The 11111-nt window shown below is 57.8% G+C and overlaps 1 protein-coding gene and 1 pseudogene across 1 annotated transcript; one reads left to right on the top strand and one right to left on the bottom strand.

The window, feature by feature from the left end:
* Window positions 1–479, bottom strand: part of LOC105756603 (NADH dehydrogenase [ubiquinone] flavoprotein 2, mitochondrial pseudogene) — a 6842-nt pseudogene extending 6363 nt beyond the window's left edge.
* A 1901-nt stretch (window positions 480–2380) lies between these two features.
* On the top strand, window positions 2381–2983 carry LOC105756602 (zinc finger and SCAN domain-containing protein 2). The gene has a single exon (XM_012557274.1). It carries the CDS (start codon window positions 2381–2383, stop codon window positions 2981–2983), a length of 603 nt encoding a protein of 200 aa, XP_012412728.1.
* Window positions 2984–11111: the final 8128 nt, after the last annotated feature.

Raw genomic sequence — 11111 nt, 5'->3', positions numbered from 1 at the left:
TTCCGTCGAGTTGATTCCGACTCATAGAGACCCTATAGGACAGAGTAGAACTGCCCCACAGAGTTTCCAAGGAGCAGCTGGTGGATTCGAACTGCGTACCTTTTGGTTAGCAGTCGACCGCTTAACCACTGTGCCACCAGGGCTCCAGCGCCCCTAAATCTTGTTTCCTAGATGTTGGGGGCAGTTTGTGGCCTGGCCAGAGCATTCCGGCTTTAGGATGAGGGAGAAGAGGGCGAGGCTGCAATCGTTGACGTTAGGCCTCGGGAACCCTGACTGGGAATGACTGGGGTGGGAGGATGGGGGAGGGGAGTGCTGGTCCCCATCTCGCCCCAACCCGGCCCCCTGCCCGGCCCGGGCCTTGTGGACCTCCTACTCCGTCAGCCGGTTCGGGCGAGTTTAGTCTCCCAGCCTCGAGGGACTGCTGGGCGGCAGCGGCAGGAAGAGGCCTCCGGGGTCCCCCGCGGGCGGCGGCTGGCCATTACCGTATTTATCCGTCCAGAGCTCTGGAACGCGTCACTACGGCGCGCTACCGTATTTGCTGGGCGCTGCGCAGCTCCTTTCAGGGGGCTGGGAGTGCCGCGAGTTAATTGCGTATTAATCGGGGGTCGTGTGGCTCCCGGGGTGGGTGAGGGGGCGGGGCGCGGGGGAGCGGAAGGTGGACTGCGTTATTTCTCCAAGGCAGCCGGGCCTTGCGGCGGGGTTGGGTGAGTTGCGGCAGCCATATGGGAGGCCCACGGATTTTCGTGGGCGTGGGGTTGCGACGCAGAGTTTACCGTATTTCCTCAGGGTCGCTCCGGCCCCAGGAGTTGGCAAGGTTGTGGGGGCTCAGCTCTTTCGATTAATGCAGTTTTTGATAAGAAGAGCGTTGCGGTTGTCTTGCCGTATGAGGGTGGGGAAGAAAGGATGCGGGACTCGCTGCGGGAGAGTTACCGTATTTGCGCTGGGCAGCCAGACTCTTGAGGAAAAAGCCGCCCCTGGAGACCGGAGAGACGGGGGAGCAGCCTGGGCTGTGAGTGTGGGGCAAGAAGGAGGAACCTGCGGAGGGGCGGGGGCCATGGCCTTGGACTCTTGGCCCAGTGACAGTGTCAAGCAGAGACTTGCCCAGGGGACTATGATGGTCTGCCTTTGCAAATTATCAGTGCAGCTGCCTGGGAAAGACTTGGGGGTAGGGTCTTTTGCAAGTGGCGCAAGTATCTGTTCCACCCTAATCTCTGTCTGAGATCCCACTCTGCAGACACGTTGGCTGAGGCTGTGGTGAGCAGTGAGATCTGGAAGCAAGGGGAAGGCCCGCATGCAGAGTCGGTGGAGCAGGGAGGGGGAGGTGGCAGGGAGTCCAGCCCCCGCTGGTCTCAGCTCCCTGCAGGAGCAGGAGCCCAGGTCTTGGTGGGGGCAGCAGCAGACAGTGCCGCTGTAGGAGCGGGGACCTTTTGGGTATAGCTGGCTCTGCAGAGCTGAGTGTGTGTGAGTGTGTTGTTGTAAGGGGTGTTTAGTGGCTGAGCTCCCGGCAGAGTCCGGAGACCTGGGGTCTATTCCTGGCTCTGGCTGCTGTGTGACCTTGGGCAAGTGTGTTGACTTTGCTGAGACTGCGTTTCCCCATTTGTAAAGCTGGGCTGCTGCGAGGACAATGGGAAGAAATTTAAGAGGAATACAGTGCCCTGGGCAAGAGGGACCCTTAGGAGAACCAGCACAAATGGGGGTGTGATGGAGGCTGGGATGTTGTTGAGCATTGAGTGGGTTGCTCGGTCTTGGGCCAGGCCTGGCTGTGGGAATACAAAGCGGAGTGAAGCTTAGACCCCCCTCCCCCAGCTCCCTTGTTGGCTCAGTGACTCGGAAACCTTTTAAGCTCATGCCTCATTTCGATAAATGAGGAGCTGCTGCGTTTACTGTTTAATTGAAGTCACTTTCAAGTTTAGAGGTCTTTTTGTTTTAAGCTTTGCAAAAGCTTCTTTAAACTAGCTGGCCCTACACTTCCCTCCAGATTTGGGGTGTGCCTCCCCACCCCTCCCTGAGAATCTGGTAGGGGAGGCGCCAGCCTCTGAACGAACCAGTTCGAGTGGGGACAGGCCTGGTCTTTAACTGGCTCCTGGTGGGTGAGACGGAGACGGGTCACAGGGTTGGGCTCCACAGTTTAAAGAAGGGCTAGAGGGGTCAGGGCTCCTTGGAGGAGGTGGCAGTTGAGAAGGGCCTGGAAGGAGGAGGAGGATGTGAGTTAGGGGTAGAGGAGAAAACAGGATATCCTAGCAGGGGAAGGTCGGCTTGAACAAAATCTTAGAGGGGAGAATGCCCCGAACTGCGGGAGGAGAGCAGCCTCCTGGGTCCCTGCCTGACTCCTCTCCCTGCTTCTGCCTCCCCAGGGGCTGCTGAGACGCCGGAAGGTCCCATGACGGAGCCGGTGTCCTCCAGGGGCGGGTCCCCCGCCAGGGCCGTGGAGGAGGCCCTGGGGGACGAGCGCAGGCTGGTCATCCACCAGCCCGGGGAGGAGCCGCCCCACCGCTGCCCGCTGTGCAGGCGGACCTTCCTGCAGCAGCCCGGCCTGGTCCTGCACCAGAAGGCGCACGCGGGTCCGGGCCGCGCCGCCTTCGTGTGCCCCGAGTGCGGCAAGGCCTTTGGCGTCAAGCACAACCTGGAGGTGCACCAGCGCACGCATACGGGCGAGAGGCCCTTCACCTGTCCGGACTGCGGCCGCCGCTTCAGCCTCAAGCAGAACCTGCTCGCGTACCAGCGCATCCACAGCGGCGAGAAGCCGCACGAGTGCGCGCAGTGTGGCCGCCGCTTCCGTGAGCCGCGCTTCCTGCTCAGCCACGCGCGCACCCACGCGCGCGCTCCTCCGCCGCCCCCGCGCCGCCCCGGAGTCTTCGGGGAGCGACGGCCCTTCTGCTGCGCGCGCTGTGGCGAGAGCTTCGCCCGCGAGGGAGCCCTTAAGACGCACCAGCGCGGCCACGGCGCGGACGGCCACGCGGCGCACAGGGGCCGCGCGCTCTGAACGGCCGCGGTGGGGCAGCTCTCCGGCTGCCCTGGGGTAGGGGCGCGTCCGGAAGGGGGAAACCCCGGGCGGCCCCCTACTCCGTACTGAGCCGCCTGGCCGCCGGAGTACGCTGCTTCCGGCTGGGTTTTGGCTTCTTTCTCTAGCTCGCCCAGAGCAGGTGGGCCCCGTTGGCAGCGCCAGAGCCCTTCTTGTTGGATGGGGAGGGGCGGCTGGGGGGTGGGGTGGAGTTGGGGGCTCTGTGGAGAGCTCCTTACTAGCTCTTCTTTCCCAGAACGCCTTTGGGGAGGGCTCGGTGCCTCAGCCCCAGGCCCAGCTTCAGACCCCAGGGTCTACTGGCTCTGTCATTACTACCCCGTGTCCCTGGGCAGCCGTTTAGCTTCATGTTTCTTGGTCATGCTTCTGTTCTCCTCCGCCCTGGGACGCTGTGAGGGCATCGTTGCCATCCTGCAGACCAGGGAGAGCAACGTCACTGTCCAAAAACCTCCCTGGAGCTCTCCTGAGCGCAGGCCGAAAGCTGTGCCCTGCTCTGGGGAGGTGCAGAGGAGGACAGGGTCCTTGTCCCTTGGGGCTCACGCTGGAGTGTGTGTGTGTGGGATGTGGACAGGTGATGCTGACACCCTGGTGATAGGAGCTGTAACAGGGTGAGCAGGGTGGTCTTGGAAGAGCAGGGTGTGGAAGGACAGGTCCAGTTTTGGAGGCTTTTACCTCACAAAGGTCCCACGTGAGGAAGGTGAGCCATGACTGGTACCCAGGACCTCTGACCCCAGGTCGCTGCTCTGAGGCACAGACTTGCTCCAGATTGCACTTGGTACTTAGAGCTACAACAGATGCAAGCCTGGGCCTTGGATTCTGGAGCCTAGGACCCTTTCAGCTCTACCTCCTGCCCTCAAGAGTGACTCCCACTGGTGGGAAAGTGGAGTTGGTGGGTACAGGAATAGGACTGGAGGCCATATGATAGGAGCAAGGATGTCACTCTGCGGTGTGGGTGCCTGAGGGGATGTGGTGTGTCCAGCAGAGGTTCAAAAGGAAGCCTGCAGGCCAGGGGTCCAGAGCCAGTGCTTTGAGAGGTACCCAAGGGTCACCCCTTTCCTCCTGTCCCAGAGGGAGCAGCCTGGCCTTGGCTCTGAATGCCAGTTCCTTCCTTCCCTGCCCTTCCTCAGTGCTGCGAGGTCACGAAGACCTGTCCTTTGTTGCAAAATATAAGAGATTAAACCAGAGCCTGGGAAAGCCCTGTTGACTCATCTGCAAAGTGATTGATTGTCCATGCAGTGCTTGGTAGGAGCTCAGAGGGTTCCATCAACCCAGGGTGAACCAGCTGACTGCCCCATCCTGGTCCCCGACCTGACCCTTCATTTCTCTTTGTTTCTGTGAACAGATATGGAGTGGGCAGGACCTCAGGACCCAGTGGGTTCCAGGCAATTCCAGAGACTGAGAATGGGCCCCATGGGCCTGGCTGGCACTTGGCATGAGGACACTTCCCAGGAAGACCCACCACAGGAAGGTCAGAAGGAGCCAGAGGCGATTCTGTGCCCTGTGGGGTCCCCACTCCTGTGTGGGATGCACAGCCTTGCAGCAACACTGGACAGAGGCAGAGCCTCCTGGACGTGAACTTGAGCTTGAAGTCTTCGTTTTCTTTCAGAGCAAGGCTCTCAGGACCTTTGGGGTCACGAAGCCCTTTGAAAATCTGACAAAGGCGAGAAGCTTCTCCCCAGAGAAACACACAACACACATCTAGATCCCAAATGTACAAGCGATTTCGTGGATGAAGCCCTGTCGTGTCTCTCCTTCCACTCCCCTGTTCAGGAATAAAGAATCTGAGAAGGGAACCCTTTTTACCAGTCCCCTCTCCCCAAGCCAACTGTCAACACGCTGGGTTTTGGGAGCTCGAGTTCCCTCCTGCAGACACTGCTGGAGGTTCCTGAGCTGAGTAGCTCTTCTCTGGCTTTGTGATCCTCCTGCCTGACTGCTCCCTGGCCTGGGCTTCAGTCTCACCGAGAGACGGCGGGGAAACTGGGACGTCTGAGGACACTGTAGGGAGGCAAGAGCTTGGTCTGAGGGAGGAGGGCCCCTGCACTTCCACCAGCCCAGCCCTGACCGGTGCCGCCAGGGTGGGAAGACCATGGGGCCTCTCTCCTGCCTGCGGCGTCCTGGGGAGGGAGGGAGAGGCTGCCAGGGATACCTTCCCTGTGCCCCCAGGGTGCACGTGGCCAACAGCAGGGCCAAGACACCTCCGTCTTCACACCTGAGTGCCTACCTGCCTCCCCATCAGAAGAGGTGTCAGTGCTAGAGTTGGGCCAGGTTTTTGATGACAAACAGATTTCCTAAAGTTGGTTGTACTTATTGAGACCCTTGGAGTGGGAGAGGCCTATGTTAATCGTGGAATCTGCTTTCACATCCCAGTCGGGTGCCGTGTGGGCAGGGAGGAGGTGTGCGTCCGGGTGGTAGATACCATCTGGGCTGGGCTTTTGTAAGGATTGTCTGTGGCTTCCTGCTCTGGGGTGTTTGCTTGTCCTGTTTCTGGTAGGTTCCTACTGGCACCTCCGCATGCCTGCCCAGGGAAGACCAGAGAGAAGGCCCTCCTTGCCTTGCAAAGTGTCCATTCTGGCCCTGAGCCTTGTCAGTGAAGAGGAAGTCTCCCAGGATATACCTCTTCTGCCTGTCATCCTGCTTGCCTCCTCAGCCTACTGGGCAGCATGTCCCCACCCCAAGCCTGCCCTGAGCTCTGCAATGCCCCCTTACTCCTGTACCCAGCCAAGCCTGAGCCAGCATCACCCCCATCCCTCCCTATACAAGTCCGTGTATGATGCACCCTCCCACACATGCATGTGCAGGCTGTCTCATCTTAGTTCCAGCCTCGTGTGTGTGTGTGTGTGTGTGTGTGTGTGTGTGTGTCTGTCTGTCTTGAACCCTCAACTAGACTGTGAGCCCCCTGAGGGCAAGGGTCTGAGTAACCTATTGAACCCCACGGAGTCTAGCCCAGGGCTGGTTTTGTAACATTCAGGAAATACTTGTTGGCCAGCTGATGAATTGCGTGTTGGAGGTTGTGGCGTGGCTGAGAATGGGTCAGGAAGTGGGGAGGCGTGAGGGAAAGCTCATGGGTGCATTTTGCTGGGTGAGGTGTAGCTGCCCTAGAGCCTGGGTGGGCACGGGAGCCTCAGGTTCCCCTGCTTGGGGAGGAGGAGCACGTGGCCCTGTGGCCGAGTAGGGAGATGGGAACCGACGCCTGCCGGAGCTGAACAAGCTAACTAAATGGCCTGTCCACATCCACCTTTAGACACAGCTGGGAGCAGGGTGGTGGCCACTGGCTCTGCCCCATCTTTTCCTGAGGAGTCATATTCAAAGTAACATGGTGGCAAAGACACTTTCCCCCACCTGGGTACTGATGGCTGTTTGGATTAGGAATAATGGATTTGGGGCTTCGCAAGTCACCCTGTAGCCCCAGTTACCCAGCCAGCCACAGTAAGGCCAGGCCTGCTGAGAACCTTCCCTGTGGGCCCATCAGTACCAGAGAGGGGGTGCTATGGAAGACTAGGTGTGTGCCTCTCTGGACTCCATGGGGGAAATAACACCTGTTGCTCTTGCCTCCTGGTGCTGCAAGGACCCAGTGAGCATCAGCATGAACTATGCAGACAGTGTAGGGCAGGGGTTACCATGACTCACCCTGCCCCTCTGGAAGGTGGCACTGGACAGCAGAGGGGAGCGTTGGGGACTGAGTCAGGCTGCTGCAGGGGGACTGTGGACCTGGCAAGTCCTTTCCTGTCTCTGAGCAGCCGTTTCCCCACTCGTGAGGGACTGGAGGATGATGGCCCCAGCTCCTTCCAGCACCTTCTTCGGTGCCTGACTTGGGTTTGGGGCTGGATAGTTGCCTCTGTCAGTGTGGCCCTTGGACCAGCAGCCTCGGCTACCCTGGGAGCTGGTCATAAGTGCAGAACCACAGCCTGCTCCAGGCTCTGGACCCCCGTGGTTTGTGTCTGTGTTAGAACTCCTGACCCACATGGTGAACTATCCCCCTCTCTGGGGAGGGCCTTTGGCTCAGGCCTTCCCCTGACCCTTGACCCCTGACTCCTGTGCCTAAGGGTGCTTCTCTTGGGTAAGCCTGCGGGTTGTGTGCCCAGAGTGCTGCCTCCACAGGGTCCAGGACGCCTCCCCATCACACCCAGGAATGTGTCACTCATCCAACTCAACACAGGGAGGAGGGAGGCCCAGGACAAGGGCCGTCCTGGGCCGGGAGCAGGGACTCCCTCAGAGCAGCTCTGTCCCACTGTTCCCTCTCCTGCCCTCCTTCCTGCCAACCTGTCACAGTGTCTCAGGGTCACCAACATCCTCCCCAGCCCCACAGCACTTCTAACAGTCTCAGGCTCACCTGAAGGACTCGTCGAAACCCAGGTAGCCCACGCTAGAGATCCAGGGTAGGGCCCCGAATATGCATTCTAATGAGCACCCAGGGCATTCTGACATGCTGGCTGGGGGTCATACTTTGAGAGCCCCTGACCACTTTCCTCACCTCCTAATGTGTGCCACCCAGATTTCTGCCCAGACAGAACCCTTCCCCAGTCCTCTGGCTGACAGGGCAGCCAGGGCCATCCCTGCCTTGGGGACTCACTCTGCCGTGGGAGCAGACAGGCCCGTCTCCAGCTGAGACCACACCCTCCCCTGCCCCTTCCTGCTTGCACCTCTCCCCTTCCCCAGAGAGCAGCCCCCTCCCCCCAGTCAGTCCCTTGAACAGGAACCCTCCTCAGGCTCTGCCTGTAGGGTGCCTGACTCAAGGCAATGTGTCTGATGAGCGTAGTGTCCCCATGAGGTTGTCACTGTCGTCCCCATCTCAGTGGTGCTGGTTACCCGAGAGGCCTTTGGTGAACAGCTGAGATTCTGATGGCTGGATGTGCGCACCTTCTCTGAGGAAGGCCAGGCTAGAGGCAGCCCTCACCTGGAACTTGGTGCGACCCTCTAGGGTCTAGTCGAGTCAAGGGCTAAGCTGTCATCTGACTGAGAGGCCTCGGCCAAGGTCCTGTCATCTGAGCCTCAGTTTCTTTACCATAAATGAATGGTTTGGACTTGGCTGACCTTGAAGTTTTTGCTCAGGTCTAGAAACCTCATGTGGTAAGGAGCAGAGACCCCACAGGCCAGCACGGTGATGGCTGCGCCGGAAGGCCTCCTAAAAAGGAGACGCCACTCAGGAAGCCATGAGCCCTCTGTGGCAGCAGGGGACGTCACTGTAGAACGCACTTCTCCGTCCCCAGACTCGGTGTGCAGCAAGCTGGCACAGGGCTGTCCTCTTTAAGCAGGAGAACTGCAGCCGCTAGCAGCTTCCAGTAGCAGAGACAAAGTCACCTTGGAGCAGACCGTCTTTGTTCTATAAGGCCACAAGCTCTTCTTTCAGTGATACCAGTGCTGTCCTTGAACTTTCGGGAGCTCATGCAGGTGCGTCCTACCAGCACGCCAACAGTTCTGCTTAATAGCAGTATGTTTTAAAAGGCTGTTGTTAGGCGGAGCTGCTGGGGACAGGGACCTCTGCGATGTGGGGAGGACTGAATGCTCTTGCTGGTGAGGAGCTGAACTGACCTACTCCCCCGCCCCCGCCACGTGGAGACCTGCTGGGGCTACAGAGTCCCTGGGGTTGTTTCAGGGTGTGTGGGCCCCAGAGAGCCTCTGTTTTGAGGAGCAGTGGGGGCTGGTCCATGCGGGCAAGAAAGGCTCTGGGGAAGGGGCAGGGGACAGCACATGGGGTCCTGAGAGGGCTCTGGTCACTAGCCAGCAGACAAGCAGAAAGACAAGGAGCTATGGTGCCATGACCCCAGAAACCCCGGGGGTCTTGGGGAGGAGCAGACTGGAATCCGGGAACCGAAGGGGGCTCAGTCTTCACCTGAGCATGAAAGGAATTGTGCTCAGGCTGGCAGAGCAGGGTGCCACCCTCTCCACCTCGCATCTGTCACTCCTCTGTTGCTGCCACGCTCCCAGCTCCCTTGGCCTGTGCTCTGTGAGCTCCCTACTGACTCCCAGTCGCATCCCAGAGACATGGGCTGGTGCAGCTGGTCACCATAGCATGCTGTCCTGCAATGACCCGTGCTGTGCTGCCTTGGCTAGCTCCTCGGCTGACATGGGCCCTATATGATAGTGGGCTGGAGCAGAGGCCCAAGGTGCACATCTGGGACTTATCACATGGGAGTGAGGCCATCTGTTCTGAAAGGGAGGTGTGTGCTGACAGGCACTTGGGGTTCCTTGGATTTCTCCCTCCGCAGAGCCCCCGACTTCTCCACCGATGACATGCCACGCTTGCATGCCACTGTCTCGTGAATGAGCCCTCAAGGGCTTGGATGCCACCTAGTCCAGTGTCCAACCTCGGAGGCTCTCAGGGGACAGGGCTGGACTCTTGTTCTAGGTAAATTACTGGTAATTTGGACAAAAATATTATCCTTGGTACTTCTCTCAACTGCATTGCCTCCAGTGGTCAGGGTACGTTTATAGTTTCTTCTCCCTGATGTCTGCAGGTGTATAGAATAGTGTTAGGGTTAGGGCTTAGGGTCAGGGTCAGAGTCAGGGTTTTTGGGTTAGGGTTAGGGTCAGGGTCAGGGTTTTAGGGTTAGGGTCAGGGTTTAGGGTCAGAGTCAGGGTTGGGGGCTAGGGTGTGAGGGGGTTAGAGTCAGGGTTAGGGTATTCGGGTTAGGCTTAGGGTATTAGGGGCTGGGGCTGGAGCCGGGGCCAGGGCTGGGGTCAGGGTCAGTATCAGGGTACAGTCAGGGTCAGAGTCACAGTTTAAGGTTAATGTTTAGGGTCTGGGTCAGAAAACGAATATTTATTTTACAAGATCAGCACAAAGCTGGTTCTGTGAGGTAGAGGTTAAAGATGTACCAAATGTCTAACTTTTCCAAACTGTTGTACAACTCCATCATCTCTAACAGTAACTACCCCCTCTTACCTTAGTTCTCTCCCTTTCTTCTTTAGGTTTGGTAGTTTGCTGCAACGTCTCACAAAACTCATGAACAGTACTTACAGGTAATTGGTTTATTAGGTAAGTGACAGGGTACAATTCACAATCAAGTTCAGAAACGACTCAGGATACAGTTCTTCAATCAGAACAGCTTCTTCTTGACCTCCGCCACTGAGCCCCGCTGGTTCTTGCCGCCTTCTTTTGCTGTCTTCCTTGTTACGGGTCCTCTATCCCTCTCTCTGTGTCACCCGTTAAGACTACTGTTACAGCAAAACGGACCATTCCCCTCGTTAGGGTTTCATACATGTTGTTTGCATGGTCCCAGCGCCACAAGGGTGCCATGCACTTTACTTATATTATCAGCAAGCTATCCAATCTCTTTGGTGGGCCACAAACACCTCATTTGCATTGTCCCATCCAGTCATTTACTGAGGGTTACAAAGACTATGGCTAGAAGGGCTACATTACATAATTCACAGCACAGCACAGCAGAGTTTAGGGTCAGAGGAAGGGATTTAGGGTCACGTTCAAGATCGGAGAGGTTAGGGTCAGGGTCAGGATCAGGGTTAGGGTTAGGGTTTAAAAACAAACACATATATATAAAGGGTTAGGGATAAGGTTGGGGTTAGGGCTCGGGTTAGGGTTCAGAATCGTGTTCGTGTACGTGTTCGGGATAGGGTTAGGGTTAGGGACCGGGTTCGGGTTCGGGTTAAAAAAAATACATATACATAAAGGGTTAGTGTTACGGTTAGGGTTAGGTTTATGGTTAGGGTTAGTATAAGAGTTAGCGTTTAAAAATAATACAAATATATAGGGTTAGGGTTCGGTTTCCGGTCAGGGTTAGGGTTAGGGGTTAGGGTTCAGGTTCGGGTTCGGGTTCGGGCTCAGGTTGTTAGGGTTAGGGTGAGGGTTCGGGTTCGGGTTGTTAGGTTTCGGGTTCGGGTTCGGGTTAGGGTTTAGGGTTCGGGTTCGCGTTTGGGTTCGGGTTGGGGTTCGGGTTGGGGTTCGGGTTGGGGTTAGGGTTACGGTTCGGGTTGGGGTTCGGGTTCGGGTTCGGGTTGGGGTTCGGGTTGGGGTTAGGGTTGGGTTCGGGTTCGGGTTAGGGTTAGGGTTAGGGTTAGGGTTCGGGTTAGGGTTCGGGTTAGGGTTCGGGTTAGGGTTAGGGTTCGGGTTAGGGTTAGGGTTAGGGTTAGGGTT

Source organism: Trichechus manatus, unplaced genomic scaffold (genome assembly GCF_000243295.1).
Source record: "Trichechus manatus latirostris isolate Lorelei unplaced genomic scaffold, TriManLat1.0 scaffold00093, whole genome shotgun sequence".
In the NCBI taxonomy this organism is placed as follows: domain Eukaryota; kingdom Metazoa; phylum Chordata; class Mammalia; order Sirenia; family Trichechidae; genus Trichechus; species Trichechus manatus.
The sequence above is the reverse complement of the archived record's forward strand: the minus strand, read 5'-3'. Positions and strand labels throughout refer to the sequence as shown.